This window comes from Ranitomeya imitator, chromosome 2 (assembly GCF_032444005.1).
Source record: "Ranitomeya imitator isolate aRanImi1 chromosome 2, aRanImi1.pri, whole genome shotgun sequence".
NCBI classification, from domain to species: Eukaryota; Metazoa; Chordata; class Amphibia; order Anura; family Dendrobatidae; genus Ranitomeya; species Ranitomeya imitator.
In genome coordinates, this window is record NC_091283.1 from 27,126,141 (window position 1) to 27,149,034 (window position 22,894).

A 22,894-nucleotide genomic window follows, 5' to 3' on the forward strand; every position below is an offset into this window, starting at 1 on the left:
AAAAGGTCCTATGAGAGACCATGTTTGTGGTCATTAGGTAGGATGACGGAGGAAAGAATATGATTGAGGAGGTAGGACGAAGCAAGGAAACATGCATGGGGACATAGGCAAATATAACAGCACTCCTACCATGGGAACATGATTTCAAAAGAAAAAGATGATCAGGAAAAGGGAAAAATAACTGGGAAGATGAGGAGACCACAATACCAATATCTACCAGAAGTGTCACAATGCCCACACACCTTTTTCATAAATTGTAAGCTCTTGTGAGTAGGACCCCCCTCTCGATTAAATTGTTGAATTATGTGTTACTCTGTGATATTTAATATTGTTTGTACATACCGTATTTTGCTGATTAGAAGACGCACCCCAAATTTTAAGGAGAAAAATAGGAAAAAATATATTTTTTAATAAAATGGTGGTGCTTCTTATAATCCATGCGTCTTATTGCTTACCGGGGGTGATGGCTGCGGTGAAGCGGGGTCCCAGGGTCGCTGCTGGCGGAGGCAAGAGTGGAGCGTTGCTGCAGGCCGCAGGCTGGGATGAGGCGGTGTTCGGATGTGCGGCGCACCGCTGTGGGGGCTCTGCCGACATTTTGTAAAAGCCCATAGCCCCCGCACTTACATGCGGTGGACTCTGGGAAAATGGCTGCCAGGGGCGGCGCATATGCAGGTGGAGATCTCGGCACCAAGATCTGAGGAGATGAGATCTCATCTCCCGAGATCTTGAGGCAGAGATTCCATCTGCGCATGCGCCGCCCCTGGCAGCCATTTTCCTGGAGTCCATCTCATCCCAGCCTGTGGCTTGCAGCAGCACTCTTGCCTCCCCAAGCATCAACCCAGGGACCCTGCTCCACAGCGGCCAGTAAAGTTATATCCGCCATATAAGACGCACCCCCATTTTTCCCCAAAATTTTTGGGGGAAAAAGTGTGTCTTATAATCCAAAAAATACAGTATATCATATGCATTGTAAAGTGCTGCAGGATATTCTGGCACCTTATAAATAAAATGATTTGATTACCTTATGTAATTTTAGCTAATACTTCTCTCCCAAATCCAACAGATCACTTTGTCCCATCCAGAGACCTCTGCCCGCTCACAACTATGCTTGAACCGACCTCCCCATATATGTTTGACAAAGCATGCATACATACTCAATGGGAAGATGGGAGTAAATCAATGCTGGCAGCGTCTTGTTGAATTTCAGCATGCCCAATGCTTTATTCTGACAGAAGACATGCTTGATCCATCGTTCCCTTGCATATATTAACGAATGGACAGTTCCATGGATTTAAGTGATGCAGAGGTAATAATCACAGAGGTTCTCAATATTTGGGCAGGTAAATATTTTAGCCAAATATATTTATTTTACGGTGAATATGGGCTTTATATTGTATATGTAAGTATTCCATATGTTGGTATGTTGGGTCACTGGTAAAGCGGAGGACGACTACATACTAGCTACAATTCAGTTAATGAGTTACGCATAGATGAGACCCAAAAAGACAAAAATAACCACGGGAGGCATCAAGTGGATGATGAGGAAGTCGATAAAGATCACACATAACTAATTATCATGATCTTATGTATTAATTCCATAAATCCCACCTTTTCGGTACTGCAGGAATCAGTTTGTAGCACTGGAGCAATATATGACATATTACCTATCATGGTCAGCGCTCCGGAACCGTGGAAGGATTTGCCGGAAGCTGCTGGTTCTGTCGAGCTTGGGCTGACTTTTTGTCCTCTTTATAGAGCTCTTCAGACGACGACTCAGGAATCCCTGCTGGTGGAGAGATGAACAAGTAATGTCACACTGATAGGTTCTCCATTATTCCATGTCACACATCATGGCAGCTCAGATCCAAATAACTGCTGACCTTACAACTGGAGCAACCCGCACCCAGCCATCACAGGTCTCTGCACAGTGTGACTACTATTAGATGGGACACCGCACCCACCCATCACAAGTCTCTGCACAGTATGACTGTACTATTAGATGGGACACTGCACCCACCCATCACAAGTCTCTGCACAGTATGACTGTACTATTAGATGGGACACTGCACCCACCCATCACAAGTCTCTGCACAGTATGACTGTACTATTAGATGGGACACTGCACCCACTCATCACAAGTCTCTGTACAGTATGACTGTACTATTAGATGGGACACTGCACCCAACCATCACAGGTCTCTGCACAGTATGACTGTACTATTAGATGGGACACTGCACCCACCCATCACAAGTCTCTGCACAGTATGACTGTCCTCTTAGATGGGACACTGCACCCACACATCACAAGTCTCTGTACAGTATGACTGTACTATTAGATGGGACACTGCACCCACTCATCACAAGTCTCTGTACAGTATGACTGTACTATTAGATGGGACACTGCACCCAACCATCACAAGTCTCTGCACAGTGTGACTACTATTAGATGGGACACCGCACCCACCCATCACAAGTCTCTGCACATTATGACTGTACTATTAGATGGGACACTGCACCCACCCATCACAAGTCTCTGCACAGTATGACTGTACTATTAGATGGGACACTGCACCCACCCATCACAAGTCTCTGCACAGTATGACTGTCCTCTTAGATGGGACATTGCACCCACCCATCACAAGTCTCTGCACAGTATGAATGTCCTCTTAGATGGGACACTGCACCCACCCATCACAAGTCTCTGCACAGTATGACTGTCCTCTTAGATGGGACACTGCACCCACCCATCACAAGTCTCTGCACAGTATGACTGTCCTATTAGATGGGACACTGCACCCACCCATCACAAGTCTCTGCACAGTATGACTGTCCTATTAGATGGGACACTGCACCCACCCATCACAAGTCTCTGCACAGTATGACTGTACTATTAGATGGGACATTGCACCCACCCATCACAAGTCTCTGCACAGTATGACTGTCCTCTTAGATGGGACATTGCACCCACCCATCACAAGTCTCTGCACAGTATGACTGCCCTCTTAGACGGGACACTGAACCCACCCATCACAAGTCTCTGCACAGTATGACTGCCCTCTTAGACGGGACACTGAACCCACCCATCACAAGTCTCTGCACAGTATGACTGTACTATTAGATGGGACACTGCACCCACCCATCACAAGTCTCTGCACAGTATGACTGTACTATTAGATGGGACATTGCACCCACCCATCACAAGTCTCTGCACAGTATGACTGTACTATTAGATGGGACACAGCACCCACCCATCACAAGTCTCTGCACAGTATGACTGTACTATTAGATGGGACACTGCACCCACCCATCACAAGTCTCTGCACAGTATGAATGTCCTCTTAGATGGGACATTGCACCCACCCATCACAAGTCTCTGCACAGTATGACTGTACTATTAGATGGGACACTGCACCCACCCATCACAAGTCTCTGCACAGTATGACTGTCCTCTTAGATGGGACATTGCACCCACCCATCACAGGTCTCTGCACAGTATGACTGTACTATTAGATGGGACACTGCACCCACCCACCACAAGTCTCAGCACAGTATGACTGTCCTCTTAGATGGGACACCGCACCCACCCATCACAAGTCTCAGCACAGTATGACTGTCTTAGATGGGACACTGCAGCCACCCATCACAAGTCTCTGCACAGTATGACTGTACTATTAGATGGGACATTGCACCCACCCATCACAGGTTTCTGCACAGTATAACTGTCCTCTTAGATGGGACACCGCACCCAACCATCACAAGTCTCTGCACAGTATGACTGTACTATTAGATGGGACTCTGCACCCACCCATCACAAGTCTCTGCACAGTATGACTGTACTATTAGATGGGACACTGCACCCACCCATCACAAGTCTCTGCACAGTATGACTGTCCTCTTAGATGGGACATTGCACCCACCCATCACAGGTCTCTGCACAGTATAACTGTCCTCTTAGATGGGACACCGCACCCAACCATCACAAGTCTCTGCACAGTATGACTGTACTATTAGATGGGACTCTGCACCCACCCATCACAAGTCTCTGCACAGTATGACTGTACTATTAGATGGGACACTGCACCCACCCATCACAAGTCTCTGCACAGTATGACTGTACTATTAGATGGGACTCTGCACCCACCCATCACAAGTCTCTGCACAGTATGACTGTCCTCTTAGATGGGACATAGCACCCACCCATCACAGGTCTCTGCACATTATGACTGTGCTATTAGATGGGACACTGAACCCACCCATCACAAATCTCTGCACAGTATGACTGTACTATTAGATGGGACATAGCACCCACCCATCACAAGTCTCTGCACAGTATGACTGTCCTCTTAGATGGGACATTGCACCCACCCATTACAAGTCTCTGCACAGTATGACTGTACTATTAGATGGGACACTGCACCCACCCATCACAAGTCTCTGCACAGTATGACTGTCCTCTTAGATGGGACATTGCACCCACCCATCACAAGTCTCTGCACAGTATGACTGTCCTCTTAGATGGGACATTGCACCCACCCATCACAGGTCTCTGCACAGTATGACTGTACTATTAGATGGGACACTGCACCCACCCATCACAAGTCTCAGCACAGTATGACTGTCCTCTTAGATGGGACACTGCATCCACCCATCACAAGTCTCTGCACAGTATGACTGTCCTCTTAGATGGGACACTGCACCCACCCTTCACAAGTCTCAGCACAGTATGACTGTCCTCTTAGATGGGACACTGCACCCACCCATCACAAGTCTCTGCACAGTATGACTGTCCTCTTAGATGGGACACTGCACCCACCCATCACAAGTCTCTGCACAGTATGACTGTCCTCTTAGATGGGACACTGCACCCACCCATCACAGGTCTCTGCACAGTATGACTGTACTATTACATGGGACACTGCACCCACCCATCACAGGTCTCTGCACAGTATGACTGTCCTCTTAGATGGGACACTGCACCCACCCATCACAAGTCTCTGCACAGTATGACCGTACTATTAGATGGGACACTGCACCCACCCATTACAAGTCTCTGCACAGTATGACTGTCCTCTTAGATGGGACACTGCACCCACCCATTACAAGTCTCTGCACAGTATGACTGTCCTCTTAGATGGGACACTGCACCCACCCATCACAAGTCTCTGCACAGTATGACTGTCCTCTTAGATGGGACACTGCACCCACCCTTCACAAGTCTCAGCACAGTATGACTGTCCTCTTAGATGGGACACTGCACCCACCTATCACAAGTCTCAGCACAGTATGACTGTCCTCTTAGATGGGACACTGCACCCACCCATCACAAGTCTCTGCACAGTATGACTGTCCTCTTAGTTGGGACACTGCACCCACCCATCACAAGTCTCTGCACAGTATGACTGTACTATTAGATGGGACACTGCACCCACCCATCACAGGTCTCTGCACAGTATGACTGTACTATTACATGGGACACTGCACCCACCCATCACAGGTCTCTGCACAGTATGACTGTCCTCTTAGATGGGACACTGCACCCACCCATTACAAGTCTCTGCACAGTATGACTGTCCTCTTAGATGGGACACTGCACCCACCCATCACAAGTCTCTGCACAGTATGACTGCCCTCTTAGATGGGACACTGCACCCACCCATCACAAGTCTCTGCTCAGTATGACTGTCCTCTTAGATGGGACATTGCACCCACCCATCACAAGTCTCTGCACAGTATGACTGTACTATTAGATGGGACACTGCACCCACCCATCACAGGTCTCTGCACAGTATGACTGTACTATTACATGGGACACTGCACCCACCCATCACAGGTCTCTGCACAGTATGACTGTCCTCTTAGATGGGACACTGCACCCACCCATCACAGGTCTCTGCACAGTATGACTGTCCTCTTAGATGGGACACTGCACCCACCCATTACAAGTCTCTGCACAGTATGACTGTCCTCTTAGATGGGACACTGCACCCACCCATCACAAGTCTCTGCATAGTATGACTGTACTAATAGATGGGACACTGCACCCACCCATCACAAGTCTCTGCACAGTATGACTGTCCTCTTAGATGGGACACTGCACCCACCCATTACAAGTCTCTGCATAGTATGACTGTACTATTAGATGGGACACTGCACCCACCCATCACAAGTCTCAGCACAGTATGACTGTCCTCTTAGATGGGACACAGCACCCACCCATTACAAGTCTCAGCACAGTATGACTGTCTTCTTAGATGGGACACTGCACCCACCCATCACAAGTCTCTGCACAGTATGACTGTCCTCTTAGATGGGACACTGCACCCACCCATCACAAGTCTCTGCACAGTATGACTGTACTATTAGATGGGACACTGCACCCACCCATTACAAGTGTCAGCACAGTATGACTGTCCTCTTAGATGGGACACTGCACCCACCCATCACAAGTCTCTGCACAGTATGACTGTACTATTAGATGGGACACTGCACCCACCCATCACAAGTCTCTGCACAGTATAACTGTCCTCTTAGATGGGACACTGCACCCACCCATCACAAGTCTCTGCACAGTATGACTGTCCTCTTAGATGGGACACTGCACCCACCCATTACAAGTCTCTGCATAGTATGACTGTACTATTAGATGGGACACAGCACCCACCCATTACAAGTCTCTGCACAGTATGACTGTCCTCTTAGATGGGACACTGCACCCACCCATCACAGGTCTCTGCACAGTATGACCGTACTATTAGATGGGACACTGCACCCACCCATCACAAGTCTCTGCATAGTATGACTGTCCTCTTAGATGGGACACTGCACCCACCCTTCACAAGTCTCTGCACAGTATGACTGTACTATTAGATGGGACACTGCACCCACCCATCACAAGTCTCTGCATAGTATGACTGTCCTCTTAGATGGGACACTGCACCCACCCTTCACAAGTCTCTGCATAGTATGACTGTTCTCTTAGATGGGACACTGCACCCACCCATCACAGGTCTCTGCACAGTATGACTGTACTATTAGATGGGACACTGCATCCACCCATCACAAGTCTCTGCACAGTATGACTGTCCTCTTAGATGGGACACTGCACCCACCCTTCACAAGTCTCTGCATAGTATGACTGTTCTCTTAGATGGGACACTGCACCCACCCATCACAGGTCTCTGCACAGTATGACTGTACTATTAGATGGGACACTGCACCCACCCATCACAAGTCTCTGCACAGTATGACTGTACTATTAGATGGGACACTGCACCCACCCATCACAAGTCTCTGCATAGTATGACCGTACTATTAGATGGGACACTGCACCCACCCATCACAAGTCTCTGCACAGTATGACCGTACTATTAGATGGGACACTGCACCCACCCATCACAAGTCTCTGCACAGTATGACTGTTCTCTTAGATGGGACACTGCACCCACCCATCACAAGTCTCTGCATAGTATGACTGTTCTCTTAGATGGGACACTGCACCCACCCATCACAAGTCTCTGCATAGTATGACCGTACTATTAGATGGGACACTGCACCCACCCATCACAAGTCTCTGCACAGTATGACCGTACTATTAGATGGGACACTGCACCCACCCATCACAAGTCTTTGCACAGTATGACTGTCCTCTTAGATGGGACACTGCAGCCACCCATCACAAGTCTCTGCACAGTATGACTGCCCTCTTAGATGGGACACTGCACCCACCCATTACAAGTCTCTGCACAGTATGACTGTACTAATAGATGGGACACTGCACCCAATCATCACAAGTCTCTGCACAGTATGACTGTCCTCTTAGATGGGACACTGCACCCACCCATCACAAGTCTCTGCACAGTATGACTGTCCTCTTAGATGGGACACTGCACCCACCCATCACAAGTCTCTGCACAGTATGACTGTACTATTAGATGGGACACTGCACCCACCCATTACAAGTCTCTGCACAGTATAACTGTCCTCTTAGATGGGACACTGCACCCACCCATCACAAGTCTCTGCACAGTATGACTGTCCTCTTAGATGGGACACTGCACCCACCCATTACAAGTCTCAGCACAGTATGACTGTCCTCTTAGATGGGACACTGCACCCACCCATCACAAGTCTCTGCACAGTATGACTGTACTATTAGATGGGACACTGCACCCACCCATCACAAGTCTCTGCACAGTATAACTGTCCTCTTAGATGGGACACTGCACCCACCCATTACAAGTCTCAGCACAGTATGACTGTCCTCTTAGATGGGACACTGCACCCACCCATTACAAGTCTCTGCATAGTATGACTGTACTATTAGATGGGACACAGCACCCACCCATTACAAGTCTCAGCACAGTATGACTGTCCTCTTAGATGGGACACTGCACCCACCCATTACAAGTGTCAGCACAGTATGACTGTCCTCTTAGATGGGACACTGCACCCACCCATCACAAGTCTCTGCACAGTATGACTGTACTATTAGATGGGACACTGCACCCACCCATCACAAGTCTCTGCACAGTATAACTGTCCTCTTAGATGGGACACTGCACCCACCCATCACAAGTCTCTGCACAGTATGACTGTCCTCTTAGATGGGACACTGCACCCACCCATCACAAGTCTCTGCACAGTATGACTGTCCTCTTAGATGGGACACTGCACCCACCCATTACAAGTCTCAGCACAGTATGACTGTACTATTGGATGGGACACTGCACCCACCCATCACAACTCTCTGCACAGTATGACTGTCCTCTTAGATGGGACACTGCACCCACCCATTACAAGTCTCTGCACAGTATGACTGTACTATTGGATGGGACACTGCACCCACCCATCACAAGTCTCTGCACAGTATGACTGTACTATTAGATGGGACACTTAACCCACTCATCACAAGTCTCTGCACAGTATGACTGTACTATGAGATGGGACATTGCACCCACCCATCACAGGTCTCTGCACAGTATGACTGTCCTCTTACATGGGACACTGCACCCACCCATCACAAGTCTTTGCACAGTATGACTGTCCTCTTAGATGGGACACTGCACCCACCCATCACAAGTCTTTGCACAGTATGACTGTACTATTAGATGGGACACTGCACCCACCCATCACAGGTCACTGCACAGTATGACTGTACTATTAGATGGGACACTGCACCCACCCATCACAAGTCTTTGCACAGTATGACTGTACTATTAGATGGGACACTGCACCCACCCATCACAGGTCACTGCACAGTATGACTGTACTAATAGATGGGACACTGCACCCACCCATCACAAGTCTCTGCACAGTATGACTGTCCTCTTAGATGGGACACTGCGCATTATACATGCAATCATGCTGCAGTGTAGGGGCCAAGACTGGAACCCGCCTGCAGAAGGGTTATTTTTTTTATTTTTCAGTATGTACATACAGTGGGTACGGAAAGTATTCAGACCCCTTTAAATTTTTCACTCTTTGTTTCATTGCAGCCATTTGGTAAATTAAAAAAGTTCATTTTTTTTCTCCTTAATGTACACTCTGCACCCTATCTTGACTGAAAACAACAGAAATGTAGACATTTTTGCAAATTTATTAAAAAAGAAAAACTGAAATATCACACAAGTATTCAGACGCTTTGCTCAGTTTGGATGGTGAACGTTGGTGGACGCCATTTTCAGGTCTCTCCAGAGATGCTCAGTTGGGTTTAGGTCAGGGCTCTGGCTGGGCCGGTCAAGAATGATCACAGAGTTGTTCTGAAGCCGCTACTTTGTTATTTTAGCTGTATGCTTAGGGTCATTGTCTTTTTGGAAGGTGAACCTTCGGCTAAGTCTGAGGTCCAGAGCACTCTGGAAGACGTCTTCATCTAGGATATCTCTGTACTTGGCCGCATTCATGTTTCCTTCATTGACAACCAGTCGTCCTGTCCCTGCAGCTGAAAAATACCCCCATAGCATGATGCTGCCACCACCATGTTTCACTGTATTGGGCAGGTGACGAGCAGTGCCTGGATTTCTCCACACATACTGCTTTGAATTATCACCAAAAAGGTCTATTTTCGCCTCATCAGACCAGAGAATCTTATTTCTCATAGTCTGGGAGTCCTTCACGTGTTTTTTTTTTTAGCAAACTCTATTCGGGCTTTCATATGTCTTGCACTAAGGAGAGGCTTCCGTTGGGCCACTCTGCCATAAAGGCCCGACTGGTGGAGGCTGCAGTGATAGTTGACTTTGTGGAACTTTCTCCCATCTCCCTACTGCATCTCTAGAGCTCAGCCACAGTGATCTTGAGGTTCTTCTTTACCTCTCACCAAGGCTCTTCTCCCACGATTGCTGTTTGGCTGAACGGTCAGGTCTAGGAAGACTTCTGTTGGTCCCAAACTTCTTCCATTTAAGGATTATGGAGGCCACTGTGCTATTAGGAACCTTGAGTACTGCAGAAATTCTTTTGTAACCTTGGCCAGATCTGTGCCTGGCCACAATTCTGTCTCTGAGCTCCTTGGCCAATTCCTTTGACCTCAGAGCAAAGTGTCTGAATACTTATGACTAGGGTTGAGCGAAACGGATCGTTCATTTTCAAAAGTCGCCGACTTTTGGCAAAGTCGGGTTTCATGAAACCCGACCCGATTCCTGTGTGGGGTCGGCCATGCGGTACGCGACTTTCGCGCCAAAGTCGCGTTTCGTATGACGTGCTTGGCGCCATTTTTTCAGCCAATGAAGGAGCGTGGGCAGAGTGATGACATAGGTCTTAGGGGCGTGGACGCCTATCGTCATCTTGTCGCTTGTGCGCTGTAGCGATTTGAAATGTGTAACACCAGCTTTGAGAGAGAGAGAGAGAAAAAAAAAATCCCATTGACTTTGCATTGGGTTTCGTGTTTCGGTCGATCCCCGACTTTTCGCCATAATCGGCCGATTTCACTCGACTCGACTTTAGAGATAGTCGAGTTTCGCGAAACCTGACTCGACCCTAAAAAAGTAAAAGTCGCTCAACCCTACTTATGACCATTGGATATTTCAGTTTTTCTTTTTTAATATATTTGCAAAAATTTCTACATTTCTGGGATTTTTCAGTCAAGATGGGGTGCAGACTGTACATTAATATGAAAAAATGAACGTTTTTGAATTTACCAAATGGCTGCAATGAAACAAAGCGTGAAAAATGTAAAGGGGTCTGAATACTTTCTGTACCCATTGTATAATCATTATGTAAACTAGGGTCACCAGGCATTATTAATACATAATCAGAGCATCACATGCAGCCCCCCCACAGGCCGCCCTGGAGCACGAGCATATCATTAACTCAAAACTGAAAATAAAGGTTAAACAACAACCACAAGACGGAATTTCATCAACCAAGGTATCATTTTAATCAGTATAACGGCGCTGACCTGACAATGTGTGTAGGTAGCTGTGCACAATCCTGCTGACAGGTTCCCCGTAAGTATTCGTACAGGCGAGTCCCCAGCGACTACATACACGCAGGCAGAAGTATGCCAGTCACTGTCAGCGGGCAGGGAGAAGCTGCCGGGGACCCGCCTGTACAACTAGTCAATAGTGCGGCTCAGTTCCAGGCATCTATTAAAAGTATATTTTTCTCTGAAACGCTGCAGAGTTTAGGCAGCATGTATCAGCTGACAGGTTCACATTAAATCCTGGAAATCATACTGAGAGATAATACCGAAACTGATACACTGCAACAAACTGCAGAACCTGAGAGCCGGCATTCTCAGTCTCTAGAATAATGCGTTTACAAATTGACAGTAAGCAGAGATAATGTAAATTGTGATTTAAAGTGTTACTGAACAACTACTTTAGGACTCATCAGAATTCCTGAAACACTTTGCGTGCTCAGTCAAGGCTGGATGGTGGTTCTGGGAGCTGCTCCTGCAAGAGGTGTTTAATGTGGAGGAAGTGGACCCCATTCATGTATTTCACATAGTGACACATCCTGTGGTACCAGATTTAAAGATGTAATTGCAGGACCTTAATTATAGATACTGGGTTAATTGGTTTGGCAAAGTCGCCCCGTGTACAACAGATGTGGTTGATGGACTGTGCCACAAATCTGGCCACACACATGGAGGTCGAGCAGCTCTGCCCCCTCAGTGATAAATGTGGTCAGTGGGATAACAGAACAATGAACGTCCTCTGAGAAATCCCTTGGAGCTAATCTTAATTTCTTCTACTTCCTAATATTCCTCTTGGTTGCGATCAATAATAGACAAAACCACCACGCCATGGTCCTCATGACAAAACTTCTGGGTCTGTGTTTTGATTGATTAGTTCATATTTATCAACGTAATTGTGGCAGTTTTTTTTTATATTTAAATGTGCGCCAAAAAAAAGTTGGAAATCGTAATATGCTACAAAATTATGCAAACTTAACTATGCGTGCTACACTTTACATGGACAAGTGGGCATGGTCACCCTGGAGCAGACATGGCCTCCGTCTTGTGCTAAAAGTCATGGCCTTAAAATAAGATTAGCACAGGCCCCTGTAAAGATATATATACCGTACATATTTAGATTGATGAATATTAAAGTACTAGCTGAAGAGCCCGGCGTTGCCTGGGCATAGTAAATATCTGTGGTTAGTTATAGCACCTCACTTCTCTTATTTTCCCATCACGCCTCTCATTTTCCCCATCACATCTCTCATTTTCCCCCTCACTCCTCTCATTCCCCCCCTCACTCCTCTCATTCCCCCCTAACACTTGTCATTTCGACCTCACATCTGTCATTTTCTGATCACTCCACTATTTTCCCTCACTCCTCTCATTTTGCACTCACACCTCATTTTCACCTCAGTATATACATGTTTGTCATCTCCCTTATATATAGTATACACCTGTATGTCATCTCCTGTGTATAGTATATACCTGTATGTCATCTCCCCTGTGTATATAGTATATACCTGTATGTCATCTTCTTCTATATATAGTATATACCTGTGTGTCATCTCCCCTGTATATAGTATATATCTGTGTGTCATCTCCTCCTGTATATAGTATATACCTGTAAGTCATCTTCTATATATAGCATATACCTGTATGTCATCTCCTCCTGTATATAGTATATACCTGTAGGTCATCTGCTCCTGTATATAGTATATACCTGTGTCATCTCCTCCTGTATATAGTATATACCTGTATGTCATCTCCTCCTGTATATATATGTACCTGTATGTCATCTCCTCCTCTTTATAGTATATACCTGTGTGCCATCTCCTCCTGTATTAGACCTCGTTCACACGTTATTTGCTCAGTATTTTTACCTCAGTATTTGTAAGCTAAATTGGCAGCCTGATAAATCCCCAGCCAACAGGAAGCCCTCCCCCTGGCAGTATATCTTAGCTCACACATACACATAATAGACAGGTCATGTGACTGACAGCTGCCGTATTTCCTATATGGTACATTTGTTGCTCTTGTAGTTTGTCTGCTTATTAATCAGATTTTTATTTTTGAAGGATAATACCAGACTTGTGTGTGTTTTAGGGCGAGTTTCGTTTGTCAAGTTGTGTGTGTTGAGTTGCGTGGTGACATGCATGTAGCGACTTTTGTGAGATGAGTTTTTTGTGGCAACATGCATGTAGCAACTTTTTGTGTGTGTCGAGTTGCATGTGACAGGTTAGTGTGGCAAGTTGTGTGCAGCAAGTTTTGCGCATGGCGAGTTTTGCGCGTGGCGAGTTTTATGTGTGGTGCCTTTTGAGTATGTGCAAGTTTTGTGTGAGGCAACTTTTGCATGTGTTGCAACTTTTGTGCATGTGGCAATTTTTCCGCGTGTGCAAGTTTTGCGTGTGGCGAGTTTTCCATGAGGTGAGTTTTGCACTTGTGGCGAGTTTTGCGTGAGCCTTGTTTTTGCAAGTGGCGAGTTCTGTGCAAGGCGAGTTTTGAGCGGCGACTTTTGTGTTTCGACTTTTATGTGGCGAGGTTGGTGTATTTGTGGTGAAATGTGTGCTGAGGGTAATATGTGTTCAAGCACGTGGTAGTGTGTGGCGCGTTTTGTGTGTTCATATCCCCGTGTGTGGTGAGTATCCCATGTCGGGGCCCCACCTTAGCAACTGTACGGTATATACTCTTTGGCGCCATCGCTCTCACTCTTTAAGTCCCCCTTGTTCACATCTGGCAGCTGTCAATTTGCCTCCAATACTTTTCCTTTCACTTTTTCCACATTATGTAGATAGGGGCAAAATTGTTTGGTGAATTGGAAAGCGCGGGGTTAAAATTTCACCTCACAACATAGCCTATGATGCTCTCAGGGTCCAGACGTGTGACTGTGCAAAATTTTGTGGCTGTAGCTTCGACGCCTCCAACACTTTTCCTTTCACTTTTTTCCCCATTATGTAGATAGGGGCAAAATTGTTTGGTGAATTGGAACGCGCGGGGTTAAAATTTTGCCTCACAACATAGCCTATGACGCTCTCTGGGTCCAGACGTGTGACTGCAAAATTTTGTGGCTGTAGCTGCGACGGTGCAGATGCCAATCCCGGACATACACACATACACACACACACATTCAGCTTTATATATTAGGTTATGACAAGTCCAACACAGCAGTGCACCGAGCAGGAAGCCTTATCATGAGAACCCCAGCATAGTGGTAGGCTTAGCCTGCAATTTTAAAGGTCAAACTCCAACCTCAGACATTTATGGATAAGTTGGGATTGTTTGTCTAAATGTACAGACCAAAGTCATTTGAACTTAGAGGAACAGCACACAACAGTGTTTTTGGCCGTCTTCATGCCCATCACATATAGACAGATACTAGATGGAAATACCTCTTTAAAGGGAACCTTTCAGGACAGTTTTACTACTGAAACTAGTGCAATGATGAATGAGGTCCCATTACAAGAAAAATGATCTCAGAAACACTTCTAAATCAAGCCTTCCAGCCACACACAAACTAGCTTTTAGATGTATTAGGGCATGTCATTGAATTCATAGACACAACCACTAATATGCGGCTACAAAGTTGATTTCTGATTGGATTACTACAAAAACTGGTATCATAACAACAAAATGGAAAACAAGATCACAACTTGATCAATGTAATGATCAGTGTAAATCTTCTATAAATCACTTACCGACGGTCGGAACGGGGCGGCGGGAGGGGCGTCCATGCTGTGCTGTTTCCCCCCTGGGACGCTTTTCCTCCGGGACCGGGCAATGTGATAATCTACAGAGGATAGAAAAGAGGAATACAGGGAAAAATATTAGATAAGGCATAAAAAAATCACAACCATCACAGAGCTCCAGAATTTGCCACTAAACGAATACAGTCTGTGGACAGCAGCATTCCCTATAACTAATCTATAACATATAGTAAAAAAGAGGAACAGCACAAAATACTTATCTTCGGGTGCAAAGCCCCCAGACAATCCGTCCACCGATCATCCAGACTTCATAAAATTTCAAAAAAAGAGGCAGCACTCCATTATTCCAATATAAAATGTGCAGGGTTTAATTTACCCACATGTCTGGCAACGTTTCAGCTCAAAATGAGCCTTTCTCAAGCCTTTCTGAAGGCTTGAGAAAGGCTCATTTTGAGCTGAAACGTTGCCCAGACGTGGGTAAATTAAACCCTGCACATTTTATATTGGAATAATGGAGTGCTGCCTCTTTTTTTGAAATTTTAATCTATAACATAGTAATCAGTGAGCTCCTCACCATGTCCTGCAATGCTCTCATGGGTCACACTTCAGGACCAGTTTGGTTAAAGAGTTATTCTCAGAATCATAGCATAGGGAATAATTTACTGATCGCTGGGTTCTGACAGCCGGGACCTCCAGCATCCTGGACAATACAAGCCCTTTCTGAAAGAAGCAGAGGTGCGAATCCTTGACCTCGGTTTCAAAGATTGTCTATGGGACTGTCAGGAACACAAGAGCGCTCAACTGTTTTCGCCAGCAGTCCCATGGACACTGAACGCATCCTGAACTGAACTGCTCCATCCTGTAGAGCGGGGCCCCAACCTGTGACTCAGGAGACACATGTGGCTCGCGGGCCCATGATGTGTGGCTCACATCTGTATTCCAGCTTGGTACGTTAGCAACAGGTCTAGCAAACAGTTATGAGGTCCAGATGGTGACTTTTGTGAGTAGCCCAACGCAGAAGAGCATCTCTGGATGAGCAAGTACTCCCCTTAGAATAGGATGATGGAGTGGGAGTGCTTGATGCCAGAATACTGAAGGTGGGTAAAGTGGGAACCCTCTGGGTGTAAGGCTATATTCACACTTAGCGGTTTTTACCGCGGAACCGCCGCGATTTTGATGCTGCGGGTCCGCAGCAGTTTCCATAGCGTTTACAGTAACATGTAAACCCTATGGAAACCGCAAACCGCTGTGCACATGCTGCGGGAAAAACCGCGCGGGAACGCAGCGGTTTACAACCCGCAGCATGTCACTTCTTTGTGCAGAATCGCTGCGATTCTGCACCCATAGGAATACATTGAACCGCTTACTTCCCGCATGGGGCTGTGCCCACGTTGCGGGAAGTAAGCGGATAATGTGCGGGTGGTACCCGGGGTGGAGGAGAGGAGACTCTCCTCCCGGCCCTGGGAACCATATTTGGGGTTAAAAAATAAAAAATCTGGTTATACTCACCCTCTGATGTCCGGAGCTCCTGGGCGCTGCACGCGGCCATCCGGTCAGAGTTGCTGTGCGACCAGGACCTGCGGTGACGTCGCGGTCACATGACCGTGACGTCACGAAGGGTCCTTCTCCCACAGCATCTTTGGAACCGGACCGCCGGGTGCAGCGCCCAGGAGATCCGGACATCAGAGGGTGAGTATAACCAATTTTTATTATTTTTAACATTACTATTGATGCTGCATATTGCTGCATATGCAGCATCAATAGTATAGGCGGAAACCCGCAGCGGAAAACGCGGAACAAACCGCGATAAATCTGCAGGGAGAACCGCAGTTGTTTTGCCCTGCAGATTTATCAAATCCGCTGCGGGAGGACACGCAGGGACCCGACGCAAGGTGTGAACATAGCCTAACTACACTGCCTAGGTGTGATGTCTATCCGAAAACGTTGGTTGTCTTTATACCGGACTCTGGGTATCACTACTGTGGGAGAAGGGGCGAAGGAGAGCCTTGATGTCACTACTAGGGGGTTCTGGATGAGGCTGCAACCCTCTATCAGAGCTGAAATGTGGCTCTTTTGGAAAGAAAGCTTGTGGATCACTGCTGTAGAGGATTCTGGGTTCCAAATCCATATTTTCAGGACAGAATAGAAGATTAATGAACAGCTATATTTTTTCATTTTTCACTTTCTGCACTTTGGCAGCCAAAACTTTTTTTTTTTTTACTTTTTTCATTGCCATGGCCATATGAGAGCATATTTTATGACAGAGATATTGTATTTTGTGATCAATTTTTCAGATTAGAACGTTTGTGTGGATGTCTAGTATGTTTTTTTTCTCACTTATATTGTATGTATACTACTGTATATATTATGAACTATGTCATCATCTGGGTCCCACAATCTACCGTCATGGCACTGGGAAAGCCAGTGACTAGATTAAAGGGAACCTGTCACCTGAATTTGGCAGGACCGGTTTTCGGTCATATGGGCGGAGTTTTCAGGTGTTTGAATCTTGCCTTGCGCAGGCATGTACTACGGAAGACAGAGAATGAACTTTAATCCAATATTGCGGCCAGCATGCAGCCAGCGGGTAAGGAAAGGGGGAATCAAACACCTGAAAACTCCGCCCATATGCCCGAAAACCGGTCCCGCCAAATTCAGGTGACAGGTTCCCTTTAAAGGGTTAGGTGATCATTTGTTTATCATTATTGGTCACCCAGCTGGATTCTAATTGGTGACAACAATGCACGCAGGCCACAGCTCCATTCATTCTCTATTGGACTATTGGAGAAAGTTGGGTACAGCATTTAGCTTTGTCTGGCACTCCCGTAGAGAATGAATGAAGCAGTGGCACACATGAGAAGCTATTGCTCCATCCCCACTAGGATTTCAGATCTCTGCTCTCCTTTGGATAGTTGACAAATTATAACCCTTGATTATGAAGAGGTCATCACAGACCATAGTGACTAAAGCAACTGAGAATGGAGGTCACTCTGATCACGACAGAAGATGCTAGGCTGTCATAAAAGACAGTGGAGCAGCCTTTCCTAGCACTGCACAGGACTAGTGCATGTGGCCTATAGTACAGCAGTGTAAAAATCCAAAGCTGAAATATATGTCAACTCGACGATAAGAAAACTGATTCCCGCTACCAATGTCCTGCAGCCACATCAGTAGTCCATGACCGCTGGACAGGAGCCCTGCAATCGGCGGGAATCCTCACTGCTTCCTCTGACTTGTAGGTCCTGCACATTGTGGCATGATGCCTGCTAATCAGAAGAGGCATTGGGGATTCTGTCGCTCTCAGAGCTCCGGTCCGGCGGCCATACAGAATCTACTTGCTCAGTGTTAATGCTCCATAATGGTTTAATGCATTATAGAATCATCTTCAAAAATAATTGTCTCCTCAATAGAAAAAAGTTCATCTTGTTGGGGTTATGAGCCATCATCGCCCCTGTAAGTTGTAGTCATCCGGAATCGGTGCGAAAATGAACACAAGTGATTTCTTCTTGGAACAGCCCTCTCTGGAAGCCATAGGAGACTGTCTAACATCACTAACCATGAGTGGATCAGCTAGATCCACAATATTTTTGCAGATAGCTTTCTACTTTGAATAAAATGTCGAGTCTTTTTGAAACAAATATTGACTTCCATCCAACCTCAATGGCCAACAAAGAAATCTCCGGGTGGAACGCACACCATCATCACCAATCATTGGAGCACTGACCACTAAAACTTCCATCCAAAGCTGGACATGTACTGGTGGATCTAACAAGAGTTACCAAACTATATCAAGATCTAAAACAACGAATGTAAAGTAAGAGGCAGATATTGTACAAAATGGCAGAGCACAGGGTACAGCGCAGGTGAGGGGACCTGTCCAGTATAACAGACAACGATCAGGTGCTGCTCTAGGAATTGCAGTGACCCAGTGGAGCAGAAAAAGTTCCCGCAGGTCCTACTTCATCATATTCTAGAAGTGCAAACAAATGGAAACGTGCCGAGTTTATGCATCACATTTTAACGAAGGTTGAAGATTGCTGAACATATGTCTTTCCCAAAGTAATTTACTATGCTGCTTTGCTAAATGTGGCTGCACTCCAGCAAGCACCGGCCTGTACATTCAAAGCCTTGGTGAATACTGATTCATAGCAGAGGGAAGACAAATGCAAAGTGTCGAGCAAAATAGATAAAATGCACGTCCCCATAGCATTATTACACACCAGGACGCTGACATACATGCACATCGGTGACCAGAGACCGGCATGCACACTCATGTGAGATGGGAAATCTGAGAAAAATGTGGAATTTCAGCACAAGACACACGGTAACACACAGGAACACACACAAAGCTGTATATAAAACACACAGAGCTCTGTGCAGACGCCCACACAGACACATTGAAATGCGCCGGCTCACAGCAGTGAAATCATTCTATACAAGTATATAATCCACCCACACACAGACATGCAGCCTGCAGAACACACAGGTACTGTATAGAGGCACATGCCATGTATGCACACAGCTGTATATACCATGCTCACATACACACATCGCACACCTATAGAGCGCGGCCACGGTAAATGTGCACACAGATATACTCGCTGCCCTCCTCATTAATTTATGGATCAATCTGTTCGTCACCATATGCCACAGAATAAATGGGAATCTTGCTGCCTGTTGTAATACCAGCCTGCAACCCTGCTGTCCAGAACCGTCCCCGGTTACGCACAGGTACACGTACACCCAGAACCGTCCCGGGTCACCCACAGGTACACATACACCCAGAACCGTCCCCGGTCGCCCACAGGTACACATACACCCAGAACCGTCCCCGCTCACCCACAGGTACACATACACCCAGAACCGTCCCCGGGTCACCCACAGGTACACATACACCCAGAACTGTCCCCGGTCACGGACAGGTACACATACACCCAGAACCGTCCCGGGTCACCCACAGGTACACATACACCCAGAACCGTCCCGGGTCACCCACAGGTACACATACACCCAGAACCGTCCCCATTCACCCACAGGTACACATACACCCAGAACCGTCCCCGGGTCACCCACAGGTACACATACACCCAGAACTGTCCCCGGTTACGGACAGGTACACATACACCCAGAACCGTCCCGGGTCACCCACAGGTACACATACACCCAGAACCGTCCCCGGGTCACCCACAGGTACACATACACCCAGAACCGTCCCCGGGTCACCCACAGGTACACATACACCCAGAACTGTCCCCGGTCACGGACAGGTACACATACACCCAGAACCGTCCCCGGTCACACACAGGTACACATACACCCAGAACCGTCCGCGGGCAAGCACAGGTACACATACACCCAGAACTGTCCCCGGTCACACACAGGTACACATACACCCAGAACCGTCCGCGGGCAAGCACAGGTACACATACACCCAGAACCGTCCCCGGGTCACCCACAGGTACACATACACCCAGAACCGTCCCGGGTCACCCACAGGTAAACATACACCCAGAACCGTCCCCGGTCACCCACAGGTACACATACACTCAGAACCGTCCCCGCTCAAGCACATGTACACATACACCCAGAACCGTCCCCGGTCACCCACAGGTACACATACACCCAGAACCGTCCCCGGTCACCCACAGGTACACATACACCCAGAACCGTCCCCGCTCACCCACAGGTACACATACACCCAGAACCGTCCCAGGTCACGCACAGGTACACATACACCCAGAACCGTCCCAGGTCACGCACAGGTACACGTACACCCAGAACCGTCCCAGGTCACGCACAGGTACACATACACTCAGAACCGTCCCAGGTCACGCACAGGTACACATACACCCAGCCCTGCCAGCTCCAGAGAAGAAGTTACCAGACCCTGCTGCAATCAGTCTATCCGAGGACGTAAGACGCACAGACGGAAACGCACAGAGACGCACTTCTTCTGCCATAGGGGTGCTGCCGGCAGAGGACACACATGTGGGCACACTACACCAGGCTTCTCTCTCACCTCAGGACTCAGCGAATCGTTCAGTTGCCATCAAATTTCATGTTCAAGACCTTGACTAGGCCCAAGCTGTGGATGATGAACCCCAAACACAAGTGAGGAGGGTGCAGGAGGGATGGGGTGACTGGTGAGGGGATGGGGGGTGCAGAGTAATGGGGGAGAAGGGCAAAGCATGCAGAAAAGTGTGCAGAGTTGACGAGGGTCGACTCCAGGCTGGACGGTCCAACATGAGCAGGGTGTGATGCTCTCCAGTGTAAAGGCAGGAGGGTGAAGGCATGCAGGGCAGGAGGGTGAAGGCATGCAGGGCAGGGTGCCCGGGGCAGGGTGTGTGCAGGTAGAGGCCTCCACGTTACCCAGCTCCCAGGACCAGCGAGCGCTGCATCCTTCCGTGTTCACAGGGATGTCACTGTGAGCGTGGTAACCAGGCAACTGTGTGCACGCCCCCTCCTAGCACAGGGACACGCACGGGGGGACCGCCGCTTAACTACTTCACAGCAATGGAGGGAAAAGAAGGAAGAAAATGGTGACGACAAGGAAGGACGCGCAATATGGGAAGAAGCAGGAGGAAAAAGAGGCGCAACAGGGAGATGGATGGAGGAAAAGAGGAAGGAGAGAAGTTAGGGGGCGGCGGAGATGGGGAAGAGACGGAGGATGAGGCGGCGGGATGGACGGGCAGAGCGGAAGAGAGGGAGCAAAGGAAAGAAGGAAAAAATGAGAGATTTGGAGAGAAGAGAGTTGAGCTGAGCGAGAAACGTCTCTGTTACTAAGCAACTGTGCGCGTACCCTGTCCTATCACAGAGAGACCTCTTAACTCCTTCCACACAGCGAGAGGAGAGAGACTGCAGGAAAGAGTGCAGGGATGAGAGGAGAGACTGCAGGAAACAGTGCATGGATGAGAGGAGAGACTGCAGGAAACAGTGCATGGATGAGAGGAGAGACAGCAGAAAAAAGTGCAGGGATGAGAGGAGAGACTGCAGGAAACAGTGCAGGGATGAGAGGAGAGACTGCAGGAAAGAGTGCAGGGATGAGAGGAGAGACTGCAGGAAACAGTGCATGGATGAGAGGAGAGACAGCAGAAAAAAGTGCAGGGATGAGAGGAGAGACTGCAGGAAACAGTGCATGGATGAGAGGAGAGAGACTGCAGGAACAGAGAGCATGGATGAGAGGAGAGACTGCAGGAAAGAGTGCATGGATGAGAGGAGAGACTGCAGGAACAGAGAGCATGGATGAGAGGAGAGACTGCAGGAAAGAGTGCATGGATGAGAGGAGAGACTGCAGGAAAGAGTGCATGGATGAGAGGAGAGACTGCAGGAAACAGTGCATGGATGAGAGGAGAGACTGCAGGAACAGAGTGCAGGGATGAGAGGAGAGACTGCAGGAAACAGTGCATGGATGAGAGGAGAGACTGCAGGAACAGAGTGCAGGGATGAGAGGAGAGACTGCAGGAAAGAGTGCAGGGATGAGAGGAGAGACTGCAGGAAAGAGTGCATGGATGAGAGGAGAGACTGCAGGAAAGAGTGCAGGGATGAGAGGAGAGACTGCAGGAAAGAGTGCATGGATGAGAGGAGAGACTGCAGGAAACAGTGCATGGATGAGAGGAGAGACTGCAGAAAAGAGTGCAGGGATGAGAGGAGAGACTGCAGGAAAGAGTGCAGGGATGAGAGGAGAGACTGCAGGAAACAGTGCATGGATGAGAGGAGAGACTGCAGGAAAGAGTGCATGGATGAGAGGAGAGACTGCAGGAAACAGTGCATGGATGAGAGGAGAGACTGCAGAAAAAAGT

The 22,894-nt window shown here is 47.7% G+C and overlaps 1 protein-coding gene across 13 annotated transcripts in view; it reads right to left on the reverse strand.

The window, feature by feature from the left end:
- SYNGAP1 (synaptic Ras GTPase activating protein 1) overlaps positions 1–22,894 on the reverse strand; it is a 327,642-nt gene that overhangs the window by 114,029 nt on the left and 190,719 nt on the right. For 7 of the 13 annotated variants that reach the window (XM_069746242.1, XM_069746241.1, XM_069746238.1 and 4 more), the window contains exons 4-5: positions 15,087–15,178; positions 1,665–1,786 (exon numbers count right to left, since the gene is read on the reverse strand). In XM_069746242.1, coding sequence (XP_069602343.1) covers positions 1,665–1,786; positions 15,087–15,178 — 214 coding nt within the window. Of the gene's footprint in view, positions 1–1,664; positions 1,787–15,086; positions 15,179–21,114; positions 21,582–22,894 lie in introns of those variants that run through there. The other 6 variants (XM_069746248.1, XM_069746246.1, XM_069746249.1 and 3 more) reach the window with 4 other exon arrangements.